At 40.8% G+C, this 26,993-nt stretch overlaps 1 protein-coding gene across 1 annotated transcript in view; it reads right to left on the bottom strand.

Moving 5' to 3' along the window:
• The window catches only part of KDM3B (lysine demethylase 3B), a 69,285-nt gene that overhangs the window by 4,982 nt on the left and 37,310 nt on the right, over positions 1-26,993 (bottom strand). The window contains 12 exon segments of the mRNA XM_042936247.1: positions 474-613; positions 1,585-1,704; positions 2,702-2,832; positions 2,970-3,060; positions 3,449-3,620; positions 4,440-4,706; positions 8,261-8,517; positions 9,379-9,658; positions 10,804-10,931; positions 13,532-13,639; positions 23,100-23,252; positions 23,951-24,165. Of these exon segments, the coding sequence (XP_042792181.1) occupies positions 474-613; positions 1,585-1,704; positions 2,702-2,832; positions 2,970-3,060; positions 3,449-3,620; positions 4,440-4,706; positions 8,261-8,517; positions 9,379-9,658; positions 10,804-10,931; positions 13,532-13,639; positions 23,100-23,252; positions 23,951-24,165 (2,062 nt within the window).

Raw genomic sequence — 26,993 nt, 5'->3', positions numbered from 1 at the left:
CCAAAGATGGAAAAATCAATGCGTAAAAATTATAGCATAAACCCAACTTCCTGCAGCAATGTCCCTAGTGGGGCCAAAGTCTTCTGCTTTATTCTATTCAACACCCTCCAGGTGTGGATTCAGGCCTTCAGGGCATTTGGACAAAAAGTACCTGTCTTTAATTTTTTTTTTTTTTTTAACATTTATTTATTTTTGAGAGACAGAGAGAGACAGAGAATGAGCAGGGGAGGCAGAGAGAGAGGGAGACACAGAATCCGAAGCAGGCTCCAGGCTCCAAGCTGTCAGCACAGAGCCAGACACAGGACTCGAACTCACAAACCGTGAGCCAAAGTCAGACACTTAACTGAGCCTCCCAGCCGTCCCAAAAGTACAGGTCTTAAAAGCCAAGAAACCCCACATGAGAAACCTAAACAGGTGGTCTCATCACCCCCAGACCCTTCATCCGTGAGTGGATAGCCTACTTGGGGGCATACCTTTCGTAGCAATTCCCGGATCTTTTCTGCATCCTTGGCTGCATAGATGTGCCACAAAGCACCAGGCTTCTCCTTTCCATCATGAATCCTCTGCTTTGTCACCTCATCAGCATCTCCCTCATCAATTGTCTTGAGTACCTCTGAAAAGAGCAAAATTACTTTTCCAGTCATTTCACTTCTTCTGAGTAAAGCAAAATGTTCAATTCAAACAAGCTTAGTCTCTACTATTCTCCATCTCTCTGAAGCAATGTAAGGTAGAATCAAAGAATCAAAACTCATATTTGCCTAAGCTTTCTACACACAGTAAGAGCAACCCTAAATCTTCCTTAATAGAGACTCTGCATTTTTTTGGAGGGAGAGTAGTCTTTTAAAACATATTTCTTGCTCAAACTGTTTAGCCACATCTTATGTTCAACATGCAGGTTATTTCCTGCTGTAAGTAGACAGACTCCATGTACTTTTTCAAGACCTCTTTATAAACTCTAGGGTTCTACGGATATAAGGCCATGAAACATAAAGCTTCTCTGGCAAGTTAAGAGGGTAGACTTCTAATGCTTGTCTATTATGATCCTCTAAAGGACAACTAACGGAAGGATCTGCAGGTGTATCGCATTAAAAGCAAATGTGTGGCAGCAAATATCCAAAATAATGACACCAATAATCCCTGAACTGTGAGATTTTGAATTACGTATTTCTTTAACATTTTGTACATTTTCTAAAATGTCCATAATTAACACATATTAATTTTATACTGAGATGGCAGGGAGTAAAAATGCAGCAAAATATCACTTTGATGCTTTCGTTCTGCGCAAATAAGCTGGCTTTATCATCTGATAAACTGATCTGGCTGATGGCAAGTGAGCCAGACTACCCTTCCTTCTTTGCTCCTATTTCTGATGCTCTATACTCAGTGGAAAAGGGAGCATTCCCAGAAAGAGAATGACTGTGGTCAGAGATACACAAGTACCACTCTTCTTTCCTAAAACCTCCTTTCACTTAGCAACATCTACTGGGCACCTACTATGCATAGGCCCTGAGGAGAAAGACACCCGATTCTACTCCTGATGTTGAGCCTCACCATCCTGAAGTAGTGGGTATATAGAAATAGTACCTTCATCATGAGCACCCTCCCCGATGGGGATCCCAACATACACCATCACATTGACTGCATCAGATACATCTAAATGAAGGTTTGTTGTGCCAACTCTTCTATCTTCTGCGGTTATTAAGCCTGAGGGAAAAGGAGGATATGCAGGGTGAGAGGGCAATATTGTGAAAAATCCATACCAACTCTACAAGTGAGAACATACTCTAAGATGTTCTTAAATGGGTAACAGGGAGAGTGAAGTATATCTGTTTATTAAAAAAAATCACTCTCCTCTCTTTTCTAGTGTTTTAAGATTGATTTCTAGTTCGGTTGACACTATAGTTTTGGCCATTCACTGAACCAATTCCACTCCCTACAACACTCTATTTTTTTTTTTTTTTTTTTTTTAATGTTTCTTTCTGAGATAGAATGAGCAGGAGAGGGGCAGAACAGAGGATTTGAAGCAGGCTCTGCAGTGAAAGCAGCGAGCCTAATGCAGGGCTTGAACTCATGAACTGTGAGATCATGATGTGAGCTGAAGTTGGATGCTAAACTGACTGAGTCACCCAGGCACCCCAACAATCTTTCCTTTAAAAGAAAAACAGATATGTGCATTACTGACATACAAATGAGAATTGGCTTTCACAGTGATTTACGGCCTTATTGTGACTTCACAAAGAGCTTGCTGGGTGGTATGGAACTCTGTCTTCTTCACTGTTATTTTATCAAGGCTCTTAAAAACTAAGAATCATGTCTTCTTGCACAGAATGTTTGAGAGGAAACTTTCTAATTATTGTAGATATACAAAGTATAGATGTGATACAAATCAGTATGACAAAAGCCATAGCATTTAAATCCACCCTGGGGCCTGTGCCTGGCTCAGTTGGTAGAGCATGTGACTCTTGATCTCAGGGTTGTAAGTTCAAGCCCCATAATGGGTATAAAGATTACTTAAAAATAAAAAAAATCTTAACAAACAAACAAACCTCAAACCATTATGGCTACTGTTAAATTCTTTAGCACCTGTCACTTTGTGCTCTATTAGCTCTACACAGGACCCTGACTAAATATCTCCCTCTATAGGTGAAATGGGGAACAGTAGTATCCCAAAAGGGCAATTACGGCTTTAGCTTCTTCATACCATAGGCATTGTACATCTTGGGGCCCAGATCGGGTCTTACGAAGTAGCTGGGTAGCCTAGAAGCCAGATTGAGCCTGCCATCTCGTTTGGTGTACTCTGGCAGAGGAAGATTCTCCATCAGATCTTCAAACCTACAGAAGATCAGGAAAGATGACTTAGCTTGTTAAGAGGGAAAAAAGCAAAGAGGCAAAGTCCACTTTTCTATCATTACTTTGTGATGCTTCAGCAAGGCACAGGGTCTCAAGATGACCTACTGTAGTTCACTAACCTTGTGGGCATCATGTCTCGAAAATCTTCCCCAGGAGGCCAGTCCTTGAGTTTAAGCACCATAGGCTGCCCATCTTCTGATCTTAATCGCTCTGAAAGACAGACAGCACTCCCACAATCTGCTTGTTTGGCTGCTGCCTGGTTTTCCAAAGACTGCAAGTTTTAGGAGACTAACTTATTTTCACACTTATAACCCGTCCTAATGGACTAGGTGAGCTTTGTTTTCCTCGCCCACTGCTTTATTTAACACATGCTATATTTTTCCATCTCACAAGAATTCCAGCCTCAAGAGTGAAAGTGCTCCACACAACCCATGGGAGAAGGTGCTTAAGCCCAGGTGTGCTCTGGGAGCCAATGATTGCCAGGAGAGCTAGCTTGGTTGGCACCAAGACAGACTGTCCCCCCGCCAAGGGGGTATGATTTGTGTCCAAGGGCAGAGCTGGACTTCCTTTCCAGTCTGCCTTCATCAAAACTACTTACTGCATATGATCTCAAAGCCATCCCAGAAATCCCGAACTTTCACATCGGAAATTATAGCACAGTTCCTGCAGTTCACTAAGTCCACATCTTGGTCTCCAAATTCCTGGCTAAAGGCTTCTGGCTTCCAGAGTTCAGACTTGAGCTTTTTATGTACCCCTGAAACCAACACTGGCTGCGGAAACAAAATATGCCAATCAGAACGATTTAGGAAATACTTTTTAGCTCAGAGCTCAAGGACAGGATAGGTTTCCTGAGGACAACCTCTTCTTCATGATGATTTACTGTTCTGTCCCAGCTTCAGAATCTATAGGTTTCAACATGTCAGGTGCAGGAAATGGAAACCACTTCTCCATTATAATTTTTGAGTTTCATGCTGGGAGGCATGCTACAGAAATTACTTCTGTTGCTCTGGTATCTACCACTATTTTGAGGTGAGAGGACAAAAAGCTGACTAATGCAACTTTGAGAATACTTCCTCACAGTGAGAATGAAGAACTATCCAGACAATTCCATAACCTCCCCATTTTTCAAGCACCTGCTAAAGTATAAAAATTAGGAAGTGTTATCACACTATCATCCAAATTTGTGCAGCCTTGGAACATTTACCTAGAAAAGTACTACCCATTTCTTTTTTTTTTTTTTTTTTTTTGTACTACCCATTTCTACCCACCTTCACCTTACCCCTATCACACTTAAGGATTTTCCTCTAAAAGTGTCATTAATGCCAGATCACCACTTCCCAGAAATTTCAACTACCCTTTTCAGACCACAGACCTATAAAGCTTAGAAATAGAAGGAACCACAATATATTTTTAGGAATCTTCTGATTTTTTAAAATCCAAGTAAAATCGAAGTAGCAAGGAAGTTTTCGGTGAACTTACTATGTCTCAATCTCTCTGTCAAAAAATCTCCCAGAGAGAATTGAAACTATTGTTGTAGTTGTGGTGGGCAAGCAGCCAGCTGGTCCTGGTAGCTACTTATCCTTACTTACCTGGCCTTGCTTCCAACATTCCCGGAAGATCTTCCAATTGTTTTTGTTGCTGGGGTCATGAAGACACAGAAGTCGGCCATCACAGAGCCAGGAGTGAGATGTATGGGGGTCCAGCACATTCAACCCCATCACCATCTCCTTCACTTCCTTTTGGGTATCAGTCAAGTTACAGGCCCGCTTTGCAGCATCTGAGGTTTTCTTATTTTCTACCACTGAGGCAATGATGTGGTCAAGGAAGTTGGGTAGGCTGGCCTTGTTCTTCACTCCCTGCCAGATACAATTCTATCAGGTAAGTATGAATGAGGCACCATGAGAAGAGCATTCAAAAAACTGTCTCACAACTGTACTCACAAGAAGGAGTTCTGACTTACCTGATTAAGTTTCACAAACGTTTCTGAGATACTTTTTTTTTTTTTTCTGAGATACTTTTTGTAATTGAATGGGGGTTTATGAAGTCAGTATCTTAAATTTCCATCTTTTATACTGTGCTTTACATTTATGCAAGAAAAGTATGCAAAGATCCCATCTGCCTCAAGAGCCTAGAGACCTAAGAAATGTCTTTACCATCCAGCCTTGTATTAAGGATTTGCATGTGGACCACAAGGATCACAAAATGCTTTAACTGAGTGAAAAAGATTATTTACTTTGAGGCTTATAAATTTTTTTCTGGCTAGCATGCCCAAGGATACTTCAACTAAGTAATAAAGTGACTTATCAAGGCAGTGTTTTTTATTTTAATTAAAAAAAAATTTTTTTTAACGTTTATTTATTTTTGAGACAGAGAGAGAGACAGCATGAACGGGGGAGGGGCAGAGAGAGGGAGACACAGAATCGGAAGCAGGCTCCAGGCTCTGAGCCATCAGCTCAGAGCCCGACGCGGGGCTCGAACTCGCGGACCGCGAGATCGTGACCTGAGCTGAAGTCGGACGCTTAACCCACTGAGCCACCCAGGCGCCCCAAGGCAGTGTTTTTTATTTCTTTTAATGTTTATTTTTATTTTTGAGAGAGAGAGGGGGTCAGAGTGCAAGCGGGGCAGGGGTAGAGAGAGACGGAGACACAGAATCCAAAGCAGGCTCCAGGCTCTGAGCTGTCAGCACAGAGCCCGACGCGGGGCTTGAACTCACGAATTGTGAGATCATGACCTGGGTCAAAGTTGGACACTTAACAACGGAGCCACCCAGGTGCCAAGGCAGTGGTTTTTTGTTTGTTTGTTTGTTTTTTAACCAGGGAGTATACCCCAAAAAAGTGGTAAATGAAAGTATTCAAAAGGAACTAAATATTCTGAAAGTAGTCTCCTAATGTTCAATTCTTCCCTTGCTTATCACCCCACTGAGAATCTCTCACACGTTCCAGGTGATGAAATCACCAGGCTCAAAAATCAAAGTGACATACCTAATGTCACAGAACTGAGAGGGCTTTTATAAAAAGCCTGAAGTATTCCTAAGTCTGAAGTATCACTAATTATTATCTGTACAAAGTACATGTAATCATAGAACTTCCTGGGAAAATCAAAAAAGAAAAAGGAGAACTGAAGGTCAGAGCAAGTACATATAAAAGAGAGCCAAAAGTAATTTTTTCAAGTCACTAATGCAAAAGAAACAAATAACCCACATTGTACATGGCTCAACCATCCACAGCTCACTGAATTTTAGCCACTAATTATAAAATAGAATGAGAAATATATTTATGTACTTGCTTGAAATGATCTCTAAGACAATACACAGTGAAAACAGAAAAGCAAGGTGTAGAGCATCTGAGTAAAAAAAGGAGGAAAAAAACCATACAATGACTGACCTGCAGAAAAGAAAACAGGTGGCTGGGAGATGATGATGGGAAGGAGACTTTTCACTACATCATTTAAATTTTTATCTTGTGAATTCATTCATTCAGTAAATGCTTACCGAATACCTACTATGTATCAAACACTGTGGCACTAGTGATACAGCAGTGAATAAAACAGTCAAAAATCTTTTAAGGAAAGGGAAGACAGACAACAAATCAATCATGGTAATGAATGCTATGGAAAAAATAGTAAGTGCAGAGAAAACAGATATGGAGGATGGAGCTGTGATGGATTTTACAAAGGGTGGTTTAAGAAGGCTTACAGGACGTGACATTTCAGAAGGGAGGAGATGAAATTAATGATGAAGCAAGCATATGGTTACATGGCAAAGAGAGTTCCAAGTGGAAGAAAAGGGTAAGCGCAAAGGCTCTGAAGAGGGATTCTTGCCTGGTCACGGTCAGTAAGAAGGTGGGTGTGGTCAGAGCAGAGTGAACAAGGAAAGTGGTGGGTGAAGTCAGATAAGTGCAAGGAAGAAGTCTTGCACAGATAAAGCTAGAGCATTATTGTCCACTGAAAGGATTCTGTTTATATTATCAGAGAAATAGGAAGCCCTTGAAGGATTTTCAGCAGAGCTAACAAAAATCATGTCAATGAAACCACTCATATTTAAAAAGAACCACTCAAGCTGCTGTGTTGACAATAGACTATAGAGTGGAAAAGGGAAGAAATAAAGGAGACCTGTAAGAAGTTTACTGCAAACATGCAGGCAAGAGAGGATGTTGGCTCAGACCAGAGAGGAAGTGGTGGAGCTAATGAGAAATGGGTGGACTCTGAATACATGTTATTTTTTATTTGAGAGAGACAGAGAGAGAGAGCGAGAGGGGCAAAAGGAAAGAGAGAAAATCTTAAGCAGGTTCCATGCTCAGCACAGAGCCTGATACAGGGCTCGATTCCATGACCCTGGGATCACGACCTGAGCTGATATTGAGAGCTGGACACTCAAATGGCTGAGCCACTGAGGTGCCCCTGCATACATTTTAAAGATCAGACTAAAAGGATGTGCTGGCAGATTAGATAGGAAATGTGAGAGAGGGGAGTCCCAAATGACTCCAAGATTTTTGGCCAAGCAACTGGAAGAATGCAGATGCTCATGACCAAGAGAGGAAACTACAGGAGAAGGAGGCTTATACGCAGAAGATCAGGCATATGGTCTTAGATGTGTTAGGTTTAGGTGTCTATTACAGATACCCAAGAAAAGGCAGTATGAATGTACTGTCTAGGTTAAAAAAAATAATAATGCCTGTTATTGTCAAGAAAATAGTGATTCCTGCTGACTGAAAATTTCAATGTCTCAATTTCTATTGACTTCTTTTAAAAAAAAAAAAATTTTTTTTTAACGTTTATTTATTTTTGAGACAGAGAGAGACAGAGCATGAACAGGGGAGGGGCAGAGAGAGAGGGAGACACAGAATCTGAAACAGGCTCCAGGCTCTGAGCTGTCAGCAGAGCCCGATGTGGGGCTCGAACTCACGGACCATGAGATCATGACCTGAGCCGAAGTCGGACGCTTAACCGACCAAGACACTCAGGTGCCCCTATTGACTTCTTAACATGGCACAAAAGGTTCACTATTTATTTATTAAACAATTTTCTTTAACGTTTATTTATTTTTGAGACAGAGAGAGACACAGCATGAACGGGGGAGGGGCAGAGAGAGGGGGAGACAGAGAATCAGAAGCAGGCTCCAGGCTCTGAGCCACCAGCCCAGAGCCTGACGCGGGGCTTGAACTCACGGACCATGAGATCGTGACCTGAGCTGAAGCTGGACACTTAACCGACTGAGCCACCCAGGCGCCCCAAGGTTCACTATTTAAACGGATCTCAAACATTTCCCAAACGCGATGTAAGTAACTTGTCAGTTGGACAGACAACACAGATAACACAAGTTACCCATATATACTCTAATCCAGTTATCAGATCTCTGATGGCTCTTCCTTGGAAAAGCAGCAAAGGCTAGAGTTGTAGAAAGGACACTTACTGCTGAGGATGTAGAGAAGACCGGGGGGAAGGGTATGCCTGTGTCCAAGGGGGCTTGAGGAAGCTTTCCGGGTCCGGAGTGAAGGAGGTCTCGAAGGCTAGAGCCTTCGGTTTTGTTGTTGGAGGCAGTGGGACCCAGTAACAGACTGTTAAAAAGCTTTGGAGTCAATGGAGAGACCTTTGCAGTGGAGTTGAATGAGTCCAGCCCAAAGGGTGAATGAGACTCTTTACTGAGCACCGACCTCAGGGACCCTGCTTCTGTAAGGACATAACCAGAAATAGCATTAGGCATGACAAGTAATACCCAGCAAGCAAATGACTCCTAAAAATGAGCCAAGAGGGGAGGAGGACTTTCCCCTGCCCTGGTCCACAAACTACACACAGTTTGTCCAGGCCAACCTTGACAAGGTTATGACTATAGCAGGATCACGGCCAAGGAGAAGCTCTCCTACTTCTTCCTTCCTTTACCAGATCTGGATTTCAAATTTCCTTTTGTTCCAATCCATCTTTCATCTCCCTCACTTTCTAACATAGTGTTTCTGCAAGGGGGTCTTCAGAATACTTGTACTGGAATCACCTGGAGTGTTTACTAAAAATGGAGATTCCTGTTTGTACTCTAAGAGAATGTCATTTAATAGTTCTGGTGGGGCCCAGGAATCTCTATTTATAATAATTCCCCAGGCAACTCTTGGGCCCATGGAAAATCAACCCTGGCTGCATAACAGAACCAACTGGAAGGTTAATAAAAATCTCCTATCAATTCTGACTAAAGAGGTCTGGGGTACAGCCCAGGCATGTGCCTTTTCTTTTGAAGTTTTATGTTTTATTTCTTAAAAGTAGACTCCACGCCCAATGTGGGGCTTGAACTCATCACCCTGAGATCAAGAATCGGATGCTCTACCAACTGAGCCACTCAGGTACCCAGGCATATGTCTTTTTTAAAAAAGCTCCACTTCTGCAAAAATATTGAAAGCAATTCCCTCATTTTATGTGATTACCCAGAAAAAGCAAGCATCATGTTTCATAAACGTGGATGGTCATGTGTGAGTTTGAAGAATCCGGGAATAAGTCCAGGTTCCACCCAAAGGCAGGGCAGAGGCTTGTGTTCGAGAATCTCACCTTTTGTTTCTTCTTTAGCCTTCTGAGTTGCTAAATCCGCCAACCAGTGCAGGGCAGATGAGGGGGGGGCTGTGTCAGGGCAAGGGGGCCTGATGGTTTTTAGCTCACTATTGCTATTTGAAGTCGAACTATCTGCTTTCAGAGACTCATCAGATCTGATGTCAGTGCTGTCAGCTTTGGGAACATGGTCAGTCTCTGATGTTGTTACTGCTGCAGTTCCTCCTCCGCCTGAGAAAGTGGTTTCATTTCCAGAAGAGGCACTAGGGTTTATGCTAGGGAGCTAAAGCACAGAAGGCCAACATGGTTAGAGTGCTGTTCTTGTGTAGGAAAAAAAAAAACAAACACATAGCAAGGGCTACTGACACTAAAAAAGTCTGGGAAAACAACCTGAAACTGTCTCATAAACTATTTCATTCATTGATTAATTTAACACATATTTAAGGAGTCCTACAACATGACAGAAACTATGCTTGGTTCTGTGAAAAGATCAGTGAACATAAAAATAAATAATACAATTTATTTTAAAATATTAAAATATATTTATTTAGCATGCCTGAGGCTCAGTTTCTGCAATGGTAAACCGATGATTAAAATGTGACCTCATAAAGCTGTTCTGAGGATTAAATGAGATAGTATATGCAAAGAGCTTAGTAGAGTGTTTGGCATACATCAATGTTCCATAAATGTTTACTATTCTATTACTGAATTTTCCACATGATTTGCTCTAATATGTCAACTCTATTGAAAATATATCTTGAGATCCCTCAGCCTTAATTCCTGTACCTCCTACAGACCATGAATTAGTAGTGTTCCTGGAAAGCACTCCAAATATAAGCAAGTTAGCTGTGTGTGTGTGTGTGTGTGTGTGTGTGTGTGTGCGCGCGCGTGCGTGTGTGTTTAAAACGGCCTCTTGTTCAAAACAGTTACCATCAAACCGGAATGACCTCCACCTCTGATAGAGCAATGAGCAAACCACTGCCTCTCTGGAGGCTTGGGATTGTTTTCAGAGTAGAATGATCCCAGCTCAGCAGGCCAATCTTCATATTTCTGTCCTCAGTACCTAACATGACAAGGACAGGGACCATGCACACATATTGGACTGCCTTCCTGTTAACCTTTTCTATACTCTTCACCTATACAAGGACCCTGAGGTATAAATCTTGACAAGATGAAAAGAATCTCATTGTGCTACTTATCAACCCAGCCTGAATTGGTTTTAAAGACAAATAAAGAGAAACTCATACCAGCTGGAGGGAATTAAAATCCCTTGAGTAACTTTTTGGGGGTTCTCTCTAGATAGGCTTCTCCATCCCCTAATTCCTCAGGAATCCTACAGTAGCCTAGGACAACACAGGTGAAAATGGGGCATTTCCTGGTACTAAGAAGAGAAGTTTCTCTCATTCATACCCACACATACCACTTTACCTGTGACATCCCATTGGTGACAGCAGGTCTCAACACAGATTTGTTTTGCCGACTAATACAAGGGCAGTTTGCTTTTATTCCCCACTTGCCCCGGGCAGCATGTACCATGTCTCCAATATTGTAAAGAGCTGGGAGAAAGAGAGCAACAGAAGCCTCAGAATGTTTTATGTGCCAGATATTGTGCTAGCGATCTCATTTACATTATCTTCCTCAATCCTTACCCACATTTCAATGAGGTGGCAGCTATTACCCTCAACATTTTTTTAAAGATATTATTTATTAGGGGACCTATGTGACTCAGTCGGTTAAGCATCTGACTCTTGATTTTGGCTCAGGTTGTAATCTCACAGTTTATGGGATGGAGCCCCGAGTCTGGCTCTGGTGCTGACTGTGGAGCCTGCTTGGGATTCTTTCTCTCTCTCTCTCTCTCTCTCTGCCCCTCTCCCATTTTCTCTCGAAATAAACAAACTTAAAAAAAAAAAAAAGGACTATTTTTTTAAGTTCATTTTTTAAGCAGGCTCCACACCCAACATGGGGCTTGAACTCACAAACCTGAGATTAAGAGGTCCATGTGAGGGGCACCAGGGTGGCTCTGTCAATTCAGCGTCAGACTTCAGGTCATGATCTCACCATTTGTGAGTTCGAGCCTGCATTGGGCTCTGTGCTGACAGCTCAGAGCCTGGAGCCTGCTTTAGATTCTATGTCTCCCTCTCTCTCTGTCCCTTCCCTGCTCATGCTCTGTCTCCATCTCTCAAAAATAAACATTAAACATTAAATAAACATTAAATAAACATTTAAATAAACATTAAAAAAATAAAAATAAGGAGTGCCATATGCTACCAACTGAGCTAGACATGTGCCCCTAAGGATTTTAGTTTTTAAATAATTTCTACACCCAATGTGGGACTTGAACGCACAACCCCAAAATCAAGAGTCTCATACTCCACCAAATGAACCAGCCAAGCACCCCATACTCTCAATTTTTGATGATGAAACTGATACTCAGAGAACATCATTTCTCAAATACATATAGTTGGTAAATGGAAGTACTAATACTTTAACCCAAGTATAACTAGCCTAAAGTTCTGTGTACTCTTAACAAGTTACACTCTCTCCCTGTTACAGTAAATATTAAGGTGTCTTGCAGGAGAAACTCTAGGGGGTAGATTCCCTTCTGTTCAAGAGCATGTAAAACATTTTAATTTTTTTTTATTAGTTTTCTTTATTTTTGACAGAAAGAGACAGAGCGTGAGTGGGGGAGGGGCAGAGAGAGAGGGAAACACAGAATCCAAAGCAAGCTCTAGGCTCTGAGCTGTCAGCACAGAGCCTGATGCAGGGCCCGAACTCACGAACCATGAGATCATGACCTGAGCTGAAGTCAGACGCTCAACCCACTGAGCCACCCAGGCTTCTCGACCATGTAAACATTTTAAATTGTACACGTGAGATTTATATACTTTAACTTATATCTAAAAAAAAAAAAAAAAGGAGAAGTGGGGAAAAAGCAGACCAATGTAAACTTAACGTGAACATTTAACCAATGCTTAGATCAGTAGGGAGCAAGCATCCTACCAGTGCCCTGAAGGAGCCCCTCTGCTTGGAAGCGCTGGGGTATAAAGGATCCAACGAGTGCCCTCTGCCACACTGGAGGAGAATATAGGCAGTAGATTGACCATCTTCAATGTGTGTTATTGTAAGTATGGAAGGTGAAAACACACTTTTTGGAGGAATCATTGAAATAATGATTTCAATAGTGACATAAACATGACCATTCATAGGCTGCCTTCATGGATTCAAAAGGTTTGCTTACCTTCAGCTGGATTTTTACAAGCCTAAAAGCAAAGGTCTTTCTGGAAGCATGTGGGACTTTTTTCTATTCTGGTCCTGCCAACCACAGGAATGTAAAATGTTATGTAGAAAAGTAACCAACTTCTCTAACCTGAAAGGTGAGGCATAGTGTGTGCAATGGCTGCATAGAATCTAACACATATCTGAAGATTCAAATACTCAGAAAAATCTGGGGAAGCTTAACAAAAATCAGGCTGAGATAAAACCATTTTACCAGATCTTATGATGTATGAATTAAACCTCAACTAAATAAAAAACTTTTTTTCCACCAAATTTACGTATTTTTTTTTCTTTGCTTAAAAATATTTTTTAAGGTTTATTTATTCTGAGATAGAGTGTGCAAGTGGGAGAGGAACAGAGAGAGAAGGAGAGAGAAAATCTCAAGCAAGCTTCCTGCTGTCAGAGCAAAGCCGGATGCGCAGCTTGATCCCACAAACCCCAGAAATCAGGACCTGAGCTTAAACCAAGAGTGAGACACTTAACTGAGTGAGCCAACCAGGTGCCCCTATTTATTTACTTATTTATTTTTTAAGTTTTTTTATTCAAGTAATCTCAATACCCAATGTGAGGCTCGAACTCATGACACCAAGATCGACAGCCACATGCTCCTCTGACTGAGTCAGCCAGGAGCCACTCTTTCATCAAATTTAAAAAAGAACTCCTTTGGGTGCCTGGGCAGCTCAGTCATTTAAGCATCTAACTCTTGATTTCCACTCAGGTCAGGATCTCACAGTTCATAGGATCAAGCCCCAAGTTGGCTCTGCACTGGCAGTGCAGAGCCTGCTTGGGATTCTCTCTCTCTCTGCCCCTCTCCTGCTTGCATACTCTTTCTCTCTCTCAAAAGAAATAAACTTAAAAAAAAAAAAAAGAACTCCCTTACCTGTGCCAGGGATAATCTGTGTAGGCATGAGATTCTCTGGTTCATGGGACTGCCCCTTTGCACACTTCAACCAGGAGAAAACTTCTTCATCACCCATCTCCTCTGTCTCTGAAACAGAAATGAAACGACTTTATTTATATTACTAGGGTCATAAGATGTATCCCTCTTAGTGAGTCAGAGTTTCAGATCCTAAAGGCCATTTTTTTCTTCAGCCAAAGAAGATAGTATCTAACTTAAAAAAATCGACTTCACTGATTTACTGTTATTTATTGTATCTACATACAAAAAATCCAACAATTTAGTGTGCACTCCCATGAATTTTCATGAATGTATACAGCTGCATAAGCACTACCACAATCATAACATAGAACATTTCCATCTTCCTTCCTAAAGTTCCTTCGAGCCCTTTGCTTAAAGTCATTAGCCTTTTCTTAACCCCTGGTCACCAGTGGTCAACTTCCTAATACTAACATTTTTGCTTTTTCTAGAATTTCATATAACTGGAAGCATACAGTATATAGTCATTTGTGTTGGATTTATTTCATTTAGCATGATTGGAGATTCATCCATATTGTTCATGTAGTGGCAATTCATTTCCTTTCATGGCTGAATACTATACTGTGGTATGGATATACATTTTTATTACCCATTTACCAGCTGGTGAACAGTTGGATTATTTCCAATTTGGGGCTATTATGAATAAAACTACTATTAACATCCAAGTACAATCTTTTGTGTGGACATATTTTCTTTTCTCATTTTTAAAAATGTTTATTTTATGTGTTTATTTTTGAGAGAGACACAGAGCACAAGTGGGGAGGGGCAGAGAGAGATGGGCACACAGAATCCAAAGAAGGCTCCAGGCTCAGAGCCATCAGCAAAGAGCCTGACGCAGGGCTCAAACCCATGAACCGTGAAACTGTGACCTGAGCCGAAGTCAGACGCCTAACCAAGAGAGCCACCCAGGTGCCCCTGGTGTTTACTTATGAGATGGACAGACAGAGAGAAAGCATGAGCGTGGGGGAGAGAGAGAGAGAGAGACAGAGAGAGAGAGAGACACAGAATCCGAAGCAGGTTCCAGGCTCGGGGCTGTCAGCAACAGAGCCCAACTCTGGGCTCAAACTCACAAGCTGTGAGATCATGACCTGAGCTGCAGTCGGACGCTCAACTAACTGAGCCACCCAGGTGCCCCATGTGTGGACACATTTTCATTTCTCTCATAAACATGTAGAAGTGGGATGCTGGGTCATATGGAAAATTTATGTTTAAACTTATAAGACATGGTCATACCGTTTTCCAAAAGGATGGTACCAATTTCCATTCCTACCAGCAACTGTTAAGGGTTCTAGTTCCTCCACATTCTTGGAAACACCAGGTACTGTCAGTTTCTAAAATTCTAGTCTTCTAAGTGGGTAGAGGGGTTTCTCGTTACGGTTTTATTTTTTCCTTTTCCAAATGAGTAGTGGTAATTTTTTTAATGCATTTATTTTCCATTGATCTATCTTCTTTGATAAAGTATCTGTTCAAATCTTTTGTTCACTTAAAAATCAGGTTGTTGTCTTCTTACTGAGTTGTGAGAGCTCTTTATGGTGGATTCAAGTCCTTTAACAAATAGGGAATCAGCAAATCTTTTCTCCCAATCTGTGGCTTGTCTTTTCATTTACTCAAAGTGTTGTTTGAGGAGCAAAATATTTCAAATTTGATAACAATTCTTCTTTTGCTTTTTGTGTCCATACAAGTAGTTATCCAACTCAAGGACACAAAGATTTTCTCCTATTTTTTTTCTAGAAATTTTGTAGTTATAGCTTTTTATGGTTAGGCCTACAATTTACTTTTGATATATCGTGTGGGTAAAAATAAAGCTCATTTGGGGCGCCTGGGTGGCTCAGTCAGTTATGTGTCCATCCGACTTTGGCTCAGGTCATGATCTCACGGTTCATGAGTTTGAGCCCCACGTCAGGCTCTGTGCTGACAGCTCAGAGTCTGGAGCCTGCTTCAGATTCTGCATCTCCCTCTCTCTGTGCCCCTCCTCCACTCATTATCTGTCTCAAAAATAAACACTAAAAAATAAACAAATAAAGCTCACTTTATTTAGTACAGATACACAATTATCCCAGTACCGTTTGTTGAACTATCTCTTCCCAACTGAATTATCTTGGCACCTTCATTACCTAATCAGCCGACTATATATGTGTGTACATCTCTGCTGTTGTATTACCACAGTGCCTTAAATTCCTGTAGCTGTATAGTCTTAAAATGAAATAGTATAAATCCTCCAAATGCCTTCTTTTTCAAAATTGTTTTCGTTATTCTAGTCTTTTTTTTTTAAGTTTATTTTTGAGAGAGAACATGCAAGCAGAGGAGGGGCAGAGAGAGAGACAGAGAGAGAGAGAGAGAGAGAGAAAGAGGGACAGAAGATCCAAAACAGGTTCTGTGCTGACAGCAGAGAGCCCAACGTGGTGCTTGAACTCATGAACCATGAGATCATGACCCAAACTGAAGTCAGACCCTCAACCAACTGAGCCACCTAGGCACCCTTAATTTTTTGAGAGAGACAGTGTGAGTGGGGGACAGAAAGAGAATTTTAGGCAGGCTCCATGCTGAACACGGAGCCTAACATTGGGCTCCATCCCACAACCCTGGGATCATGACCTGAGCCGAAATCAAGAGACGGATGCTCAATCAACTGAGCCACCAAGGCACCCCATGTGTTTCTTACCTATTAATTGAATTTATCCTTAAGCACTTCATGGTTTTTTGATGTTACTATAAATGATATTAATTTAAAAATTCAATTTCTAGTTGCTCATTGACAGCATATAGAAATATAATTAATTTTTGTTCAGTTTGTCCAGTAATCTTGCTTAAACTCACTTATTAGTTCTTGTAGCTTTTTTTGTAGATTACTTGGGGTTTTCTTTTTTAAGTTTTTTTTTAAGTTTATTTGAGAGAGAGAGAGAGAGGGAGTGCAAGCAGGGGAGAGGCAGAGAGAATCCCAAGCAGGCTCCATGCTCTCAGCAAAGAGCTCAGCGCAGCTCTTTGAGCTCAATTCCATGAACCGAGCTGAAAGCAAGATTCAGAGAGTTAACTGACTGAGCCACCCAGGCGCCCCACCCAACGTGGGGCACAAACCCATGGCCCCAGATCAAGAGCCATATGCTTTTCCGACCAAGCCAGGCAGGAGCCCTCCTTGGGGTTTTCTATATAGATGATCATGTCACCTGAGAATAAAACACATTTTACTTGGGGCACCTGGGTGGCTCAGTTGGTTAAATGGCTGACTTTGGCTCAGGTCATGATCTCACGGCTCATGAGTTCGAGCCCTGCATCAGGCTTGCTCCTGTCAGTGTAGAGTCTGCTTCGAATCTTCTGTCCCATCCTTCTCTCCCTCACTTGCTGTCTCTCTTTCAAAAATAAATAAATCTTAAAAATTTTTTTTACTTCATTCCAGTATATGCTTTTTGCGGGAGGGATGGCATTATGCTTTTCTTTGTCTTTTATTTCTCATGCTGACTAGTAACTCCGGCTCAGTGCTGAATAGAAGCTGGGAAAACAGGTATTTTTGTTTGCTCCTGATCTTAAGGAGAAATATTCAGTCTTTTGCATTATGTAAGATGTTCCTATCTATACCTAGGTTCAGTGTTTTTCGACCCTTATTTCTTTATCACTTCCCTCCCAAGACCTTTATAGACATTTTTTTTTTTTTTTTTTTGGTAATTATACTACCCACCCCAAGAAAACTGAATGCAAGATATAGTACAGATCTGTATTGTATATACTGTTTCATTTTCCTTCTTCTTTTGAATTAACTGCTTTTGTATGATTTGCCTTTGTCTACACTTTTGGCTGACTGGCTATATACACCTCTTTATTTGCTACTGTTTGTTCTTGGGTTTGTAGTATCTCTAGCTTACCACAGTCTGTCTTCAAATAGTATACCACTCTTCACATACTGTGTAAGATTCTTATATTCTTCCATTTCCCCTTCCTTTGTGCTATTACATATTTTAATTTTACACATTTAAAAAAAATTTTTAATGTTTATTTTTGAGGGAGACAGAGTGCAAGCAGGGGAGGGGCAGAGAGAGAGAGACAGACACGACAGACAGACAGAAAGACAGACAGACAGAATCCAAAGCAGGCTCCAGGCTCTGAGCTATCAGCAAAGAGCCCAATGCGGGGCTTGAACCCACAAATCATGAGATCATGACCTGAGCCGAAGTTGGACGTTTAACCAACTGAGCCACCCAGGCACCCCTAATTTTACACATTATAAGCCCCAAATTACTTTGTTACTTTTGCTTTAAACAATTATCTTTTAAAAAGTTTAAAAATAAGAAAAAGTCTTTTATATGTACTCACATATTTACCCACAGATGTTCTTCATTCCTTTGTGTAAATCCAAATTCCCTTACTGTATCTTTTTTTCCCCTGCTTTTGCACTGTGAATCTGCTGGTGATGAATTCTACCAGCTTTTCTTTGTCTGAAAGACTATTTCACTCTCGTTTTTGAAGATATTCTCACTAGGTATGAATTTTAGGTTAATAATTGGTTTTCAGCACTTTAAGATGCTGTTCCGTTGTCTTCAGTGGAAGAGCGTTTCTGACAACTTGGCTGTCATTCTTATCTTTGTTAGTTTGTATATATAAAGTACTTTTTTTCCCTCTTGTGATTTTCAGATTTTCTCCTTATTGCTTTTCAGTAAGGTGGGTAATGATGTACTTTGGTGTGGTTTTCTTTTAATTTAAAAAAATATTTATTTTTGAGAAAGAGAGACAGAGTGCAAGCAGGGGAGGGACACAGAAAGAGGGAGACACAGAATCGGAAGCAGGCTCCAGGCTCTGAGCTGTCAGCAGAGCCCGACAAGAGGCTCAAACACACAAACTATGAGATCATGACCTGGGCCAAAGTTGGATGTTTAACCAACTGAGCCACCCATGTGCCCATGCTTCTTCTATTTGAGATTTATTGTTGATTTGTGGTTTTATAGCTTTTCATCAAATTTGGAAAATTTTTGGAATTTTTCAGGTATTTTTTTGTATCTGCTCTCTGACCATTTCTGCCTGATATTTCCTATACATAAACAAGGCACTCTTTAACTTATAAATTTAAGTCTTTCTTCTCTTTGTGCTTAGTTTTGGATAGTTTCTATTGTTACATCTTTAAATTCAGCTTCTTGTGCAGTATCTAATTTGCCATTAATCCCACCTAGTATAATTTTTGGGGGATTTTTTAATCTCTAGACCATTTATTTGGGTCTTTTATGTATTTTCTATTTCTCTCATATTTCCCTTTATGTATTTATTTTTATTTTTTGAGAGAGAGAGAGAGAGACAGGGAGGGAGAGGGAGAGCGAGTGAGCATGTGCTTGAGTGAGGAAGGGGCAGAGGGAGGGGGAAAATCCATGCCCAGTGTGGAGCCCAACGTGGGGTTTGATCTCACTACCGTGAGATGATGAATTGAGCCGAAATCGAGTCGGATGTTCAACCAGCTGAAATCAAGAGTCGGATGCTCAATGACTGAGCTACCCAGGTGCTCTTCCCTTTATGTCTTTAAATATATTCATATGATTTATAATAGAATTACTGTAAAAAGGCCTTAAAGCAGCTATCATCACTGTCATTTCTGGATGTGTTTCTATTGAATGTTTCTTTCCCCCAGATTATTGGTCACATTCTTTTTTTGCATACTTGATTATTCTTTTATTTAACAAAACTTTATCACTAAAGTATAGTTGACATGTACTGTTAACATACTAAAGGAGTTCTGGTGTACAACACAGTGATTTGACAATTCTATACATTATGCAATGCTCACTATAATAAATGTAGTTGCCATATGTCACCATACAATGTCATTACAATATTATTGACTATATTCTCTGTGCCATACTTTCCATCCTTTTGACTTATTTATCATTGGAAGTTTGTACTGCTTAATCCCTGATACGTATTTCACTCGCCCCACCCCCATTGCCTCCCTTCTGGCAATCACTAGTTTGTTTTCTGCATTTATGAGTTTGTCTTGTTTTTTTTTTTTAATTAATTTTTATTTTTTTTAAAGTTTCATTTTTGAGAGAGAAAGCAAGAGTAGGGGAGGAGCAGAGAGAGAGGGAGAGAGAGGAAGTGAAGCGGGCTCTGCACTGACAGCAGAGAGCCCAATGTGGGGCTTGAACTCACAAACCATGAGATCATGACCTGAGCAAAAGCTGGATGCTTAACCGACTGAGCCACCCAGGCACCCCTATTTTTTTAAAGTGGTTTCTATGCCCAATGTGGAGCGTGAACTCATGTTCCCAGGATCAAGACATGCATGCTCTAGTGACTGAGCCAGAGAGGCACCCCTGTTTTGTTTTTTAGATTCCACATGTAAGTGAAAAATATGGTATCTTTATTTCACTTAGTGTAATACCCTGTATGTCCATCTCTGTTGCTGCAAGTGGCAAGATGTCATAGTTTTTTATGGCCAAGTAATATTCCATAATGTATATGTAGGTGTATATATGTATATACACACTTAGGCTACTTCTATATCTTGCCTGTTGTAAATAACAGTGCAGTAAACATAGGGGTGCATATATCTTTTTGAATTAGTGTTTCCATCTTCTTTGGGTAATTACCCAGTAGTGGAATTACTGGATTGCATTTCTGTATTTTATTTTTTGAGAGACTTCCACACTGTTTCCACAGTGGCTACACAGATTTACATTGCCACCAACAATGCACAACCGTTCCTTTTATTTCCACACCCTCCCCAACACTTGTCATTTCTTGTCTTTTTGATACTAGTCATTCTGACAGGTGTGAGGTGGTATCTCATTGTAGTTTTTATGTGCATTTACCTGATGAGAGTGATGTGCAGCGTGTCTTCATGTATCTTTTGGCCATCTGTAGGTCTTCTTTGAAAAAATGTCTATGCAGGTCCTCTGCCCACTTTTTAATCGGGCAGTTTTAGGTTTTTTTTTTTTTTTTTTGGTGTTGAGTTGTGTAAGTATTCTAGTTTTGGATATTAACTCTTTATTGGATATATCATTTGCAAATATCAAATATCTTTTCCCATTCAGAAGGTTGCCTTTTTGTTTTGTTGGTGGTTTCCTTCGCTGTGCAAAAGCTTTCATTTATTTTTCTTTTGTTTTCCTTGCCTGAGGAGACATATCCAGAAAAATGTTGCTATGGCCAGTGCCCAAGAGATTACTGCCAGTGTTTTCTTACAGGTGTTTTATGGTTTTGGGTCTCACATTTAATTCTTTAATCCATTTTGAGTTTATTTTTGTGTATGGGGTAAGACGGTAGTCCAGTTTCATTCCTTTGCATGTAGCTGTCTAGTTTTCTCAGCACCATTTACTTAAGAGACTCACACCTGATTATGCTTTTTTTTTTTTTTTTTTTTAAGTAAACTCTATCCTCATTGGGGGGCTCAAACTCAAGACCTTGGCTCTACCGAATGAGCCAGCCATTTAGCTGATTATTACTCATACCCTGATTTTTCCTGATTGAATGCAGAGCTTTGTGACTTTAATGTTTCAGAGTACTGGATTTTGTTGTAATCCTTTAAAGAATGTTTGATTTTAGTCTGGTGCATAGTTAAGTAACCTGCAGATCAGTTTGATCCCTCCAAGGCTTGCTTTACACTTTGTTATGGCATCTCCACAGCAGCCATTATTCTGGGACTACATTAGTCCCACTGCTAAAACGTGACCCTTGTGCACTCTTATCCAGAGTCTTTCCAGTCTGGCTTGTGGCGATACAAATGGTAAGTTCTGGAAATTATTCAGTCAATTGCTTTCTGAAAGTTCCTTTTTGGGCCTTAAGGAGTTTCACCTCATGTGTGTGCAGATCACTACAGAGCCAAAAACTGAGGTGATCTCTCTGCAGCTCTAACGTCTTCAGCACTCTGCCTCACTCTTCTCAGACTCTTATCTCTGTTTCAGCTCAGTGAGACTGTCAAACTGGTGTAGTTGCTTTTCCCTCTACTACAGCCTGGAAACTGCCTGCGGGCAGTAAACGGGAGCAATTGTAGGATGTGCCTTGTTTCTTCCCTTCTCTTAAGAGACAGACTCATGCTGCCTGCTGTCCAATGTCTAAATCCATGATTTCATATATTTAGTCTGGTTTTCTTATTGTTTATGGCAGGAGGGCAATTCCTGTAGAAGTTAATCTTTCGTGGGCAGAAGTGGAAGATCTAACAGCTACATAACACATAGTACCTAGTGGATGTCAGGCCCTGTGCTAACCATTTCAAGTACATGATCTCATTTAATCCTCACAACAATGCTGTGAGAGAAATACTCATATTATCTTTGTTTTATAGATAAGGAAACTGAAGCTCTGAGGGATTAAGAAAATAGCCCAAGATACCACAGGTGGTATAAAAGATGTGGAAGTAGGATTCAAATCCCAGTTGCATACCTCTAAACCACCATGTTCCAATGGTTGCACAATATCTCTGAAGAGGGAAGGATGAGGTTAAGGGGCAAGTAGTAAGATAAAGCAAGGAAAAAAGGAAGCACAAGATTTGAATAGCCTTTTTCCAAAGATGAATACAGCCAACAAGCACATGAAAAGATGGTCAACACCATTAGTCATCAGGGAAATGCAAATCAGAATCACACAATGAAACAGGGACTACTTCATAGCCACTGTGATGGCTATAACCTAAAAGGCAGACAATAATAAGCATTGGCAAAGACGTGGAAAAACTGGAAGCCTTGTGCATTGCTAGTGGGATTATAAAATGATGTAGCTACTATGGAATACAACTTGGCAGTTTCTGAAAGAATTAAAAACATAGGACTGCCATATAACACATAAAATCCATTAAGTATATACTCAAAAGAAATGAAAACCTATGTTCACACAAAAACCTGTACACAAATGTTCATAGTGGTACTTTTCATAATAGCTCAAAACAGACACAACCTACATGTCCACTGACTAATGAATGGATAGACAAAATATAATACACCCATACAATGGAATATTATTTGGCAACACAAAAGAATGAGTTAATGATACATGCTATCACATGGATGAAGCTTTAAAACAGTATGCTAAAGTGAAAGAAGTCAAGTCACAGGAGGCCAAATATCGTATGATTCCATTTATATGACATGTACAGAACAGGGAGAGATGAGACAGTAAGAAGATTAATGGTTACCAAGGGTTGAGGAGAGGGAGAAAAATAGGGAGTTAGTGCTACGGGTTACATTTTTTTTTGGAAAGACAAAAGTGAAATTTGATAGTGGGAATGGTTGCACAACCTTGAGAATATACTAGAAACTTTTGAATTGTACACTTTCAAAGGGTGAATTTTATGGCATGTGAATTATATCTCAATAAAGATGCTGTTAAAAAAAAAACACGCAAGGGAAGATGAAGAATAACTTTCCTTGGATTGTTTTAGCCTTCCCAGTTAGGCTGGAATATTGGCAACCATAACGCCTCATAATGCAACAAAAATGAGTGAAGCTAAGCAGCTAAAATGGGGGCACAAACCCATTCTTGCTTCAAGTCCCATACCTCCAATGACAGGTTACCTTTAGAATTGAACAGGACAATATTTGCTCACCACTGCGCGGACGGCTTTTTCTGAGCCTGTAACAGTCAAGGCAGACCCCAAATCCACATTTGCGACAAACCCAGTGGATGTTGAAGAGAGTTGTTTCACATACATCACACATCTCCCGCACACCACGCACTGCTCGCTTCCATGCCACTTTCTCTGGTGGAAAGAGGAAGAGGGATATTGTTGGCATTGATCATCCTGAATAACAGTAAAAGACTACAGATCCACTGACTGCTCCTCAAACTGTTTTGTCCAGCAATCAAACTCAAAGATGCAAGAAGCTGGTGTTTCTATAAATGTAAGAGAAACAAAATAGATGGAATTGTTAATATTTCTAAACAAGTGTCAACGATATAAATGCCACGTGTTGTTATTTAAAGATACTGTAAAAATGTCAATGTGGGGGAGTCTGAAATAAGAGGATTCTTCACTTGAAATGTAGGGTATAATGTCTTGGGAGAATTTTCCTTGGTGTAGAAATAGGGTACAGTATCTCACAGATATGGAAACATCATCAGTGTCTGAATAACAGCGGGTTCTAGGTATGAAACATCGTACCTGCTAGCACTTCATCTACTCACAAACCATATAATATCACTTACTAATACAAATAGGTTCAAAGCAAACTCAAAGTATTTAGAGTGACCCAAACCCAGACAGGGATCAAGGAAGGAATAATGTCTGCTGGATATAGTTAGAGCCTCAGCTCCTTAGTTTGCTACAAAGAGAAGTCTTATCAGTCTTAATTTGTCCACAGAGAATGCCATTTGTCACTCTTTCTACTCCTGTGACGTAACAGAAAATACAAGTTCCCAAATAGAAGTGCCTGGAAGACAAGGAAGTGGGTGTCTTACGATGTGGCTCCACCATCATCATGGCCTCTTTCTCTGACATCACGAGCTGGCAGAACTGGTCCCCAACATTGGCCAGGATGTATTTTGAGGTTTCTAGGTCTATTCCTTCTGCAAGGGAGGAAGAGGGAATCCACAGGTTCATGGCATCAGGGTCACTCTGCTGGGGACTCAGAAACCCCTCCACACGGAGTACTCCCTTTCGAGTGAAGATCAACCTGAGATAGGAAGGCAGATAATCAAATACATGGTAAACAGCAGCCATGCAAACTAAAACACACCTAAAAGCCTAGGATCTACAAAAATTAAATGAGCCTTAAAAGGCATTAGAGTGCATTAAGAATTTTCACCCTAGTGGGGCACCTGGCTAGCTCAGTCAGAAAAGCATGTGACTCTTGATCTTGGGTTTATGAGTTCCATCCCCACATTGGGTGTAGACATATTTAAAAAGGAAAAAAAAAGGGGCACCTGGGTGGCTCAGTCGGTTAAGCGTCCGACATCGGCTCAGGTCATGATCTTGCGGTTCGTGAGTTCAAGCCCCGCGTTGGGCTCTGTGTTGACCGCTCAGAGCCTGGAGCCTGTTTCAGATTCTGTGTCTCCTTCTCTCTCTCTGACCCTCCCCCATTCATGCCCTGTCTCTCTCTGTCTCAAAAATAAATAAACGTAAAAAAAAAAAAAAAAAATAAATAAATAAAAAAAAGGAAAAAAAATTTTTTTTAAGTTTATTCATTTATTCTGAGAAACAAAGAATGTTAGAGGGATAGATACGGGCAGAGATAGGGAGAAAAAAGAATCCCAAGGAGGCTCCACGCCGTGAGCACAGAGCCTAACGTGAGACTTGATCTCATGAGCTGTGAGATCATGACCTGAGCCAACATCAAGAGTCAGATGCTTAACTGGCTGAGCCACACAGGCACCCCTCCAAATTTTATTTATCTATTTTTTTTAATGTTTATTTATTTTTGAGACAGAGAGAGTCAGAGTGTAGCGGGGGAGGAGCAGAGACGGAGGGAGACACAGAATCTGAAGCAGGTTCCAGGCTCCGAGCTGTCAGCACAGAGCCCGATGTGGGGCTTGAACTCACCAACCATGAGATCATGACCTGAGCCAGAGTCAGACGCTTATCCAACTGAGCCAGCCAGGTGCCCCCAAATTTTGTTTAAAAACTCATTTTCAAAAAATAAAAACAAAACAAAAAAATAAAAATAAAAACGAATTTTCACCCTATTTGACCAACACAGTATACATTCTCTGCAATAGTAGAAAGGTTTATTATTAACACTTAATATGTCTGGGTTCTTTAAAAAGCTGTGTCAAGAAACATCTTTCAGTTTCTCTATCCACCTGAGTGGTGTGCACCCACACCACTGAACGTGACCAGAGGAAAATAGCCATGCTCATTGTCACATTTGAAATTCACGTCTAACTATGTCAGCTGAGCCCTTCATGTTGCCTTCCAGTTACAACAGTTTCCTGGTGCATGCCCTCTCCTAGATGCCTGTTTCGTAGCTTCTCTTTTCTTTTCTAACCTCCAATATAATTCTCTCATGAGGACCTTGTTATGTATTCCATGGAGAAAATACAAGAAGTCAGAAGAGATGTCCCCCAAGTTCCCAACACCATACTACCATGCCTTCCTGCAGCTGGGCCCATGTTCCATCTGACGTGCTGCTGCTAGGAATGAACTAGGATCCCAGCGAAGACCAATCTCTCCACCTATGCTCTACATCCTCTACATCCTCTCACGTAGGCAGCCCTCCACATATTCTTTCTTCTACATCATCTATCTTCCTCTCTACTGAATCATTCTTGTATTTGAACTATCTCAAAAATTCTCTAAGAATTTTCTATCTCAAAAATCCTCTCGATCCCACACCCCCCTCCATTTATCTGCTTGTAAGAGCAATGTTTCTTGACCGAGTTGTCTATACTGATTGTTACCAGCTCCTCTTCCCTTTCATTTTCTTACTCCACTCCAATCAGGCTTTCCCTCACCAACATACCAAAACTGTTTTTTGATAAGGTCATTACCCCTCATTAAATCTAACGGTCACTTTCCGTTCTCATCTGACTTGACCCAATCCCCAGTATTTGACAGAGTTCATTATTCCTTCCTGGAAATACTTTCTTCACTTGCCTTCCAGGATACCTTACTGGCTGTTCTTTCTTACCTGCCTTTACTAGCTCCTCCTCATCTTTCCCATCTGTCAATGTGGGAGAACTCCAGGACTCGGTCCTAGGAATGCTTCTCTTCTTTGTCTACATTTGGACTCCTTCAGTGATCTCAATTAGGCTTAAATACCTGATGACATCGAAATTTTTATCTGCCTGGACTTCTCCCCTCAACTCTAGAGTTGAGTTTCCAGCTGCCCTTTCAACATCTCCATCTAGAAATCTTTTTTTTTTTTTTTAAGTTTATTCATTTATTTTTGAGAGAGAGAGAGAGAGAGAGAGAGTTAGTTAATTCAGAGGAGGGGCAGAGAGAGAGGGAGAGAGAGGGAGAGAGAGAGAATCCCAAGCAGGCTCTGCCCTGTCAGCATGGAGCCTAATGTGGGGCCCTAACCCACAAACCCTGATTTCATGACCTGAGCCAAAATCAAAAGTTGGACATTCAACCGACAGAGCCACCCAGGTGCCCCTCAATCTAGAAATCTAATAGGCATCTCAAATTTTACATGCCCAAATTAAAAGTTCCCATTTTCTTCCCCAAACCCGCTTTTCCCTAAGGAATCTCCTTATCAGTAAATTGTAGTCCCATTTTTCCAGTTTTCAGGTCAAAAGCTGTAGAATCCATTTCTTCTTTCATGCTCTACATCTGATCAATCAGAAAATCCTGTGAGTTCTACCTTCAAAATATATCCTTAATCCAACTGGACTCATCACTTCCATCACTAAGCTACTGTCATTCTCACCTGGATAATTCCAACAGCCTCCTAATTTCTCTGTGCTCCTGCCTTTGCCTCAATATAATCTATCCTCAGTAAGGTAGTCACAGTGATCCTTTAAAACATTCCTCAGCGTCACTCATCAACTCAAAACCTCCAAT

This window comes from Panthera leo, chromosome A1 (genome assembly GCF_018350215.1).
Source record: "Panthera leo isolate Ple1 chromosome A1, P.leo_Ple1_pat1.1, whole genome shotgun sequence".
NCBI classification, from domain to species: Eukaryota; Metazoa; Chordata; class Mammalia; order Carnivora; family Felidae; genus Panthera; species Panthera leo.
This window is presented reverse-complemented; position numbering and strand designations above follow the sequence as displayed.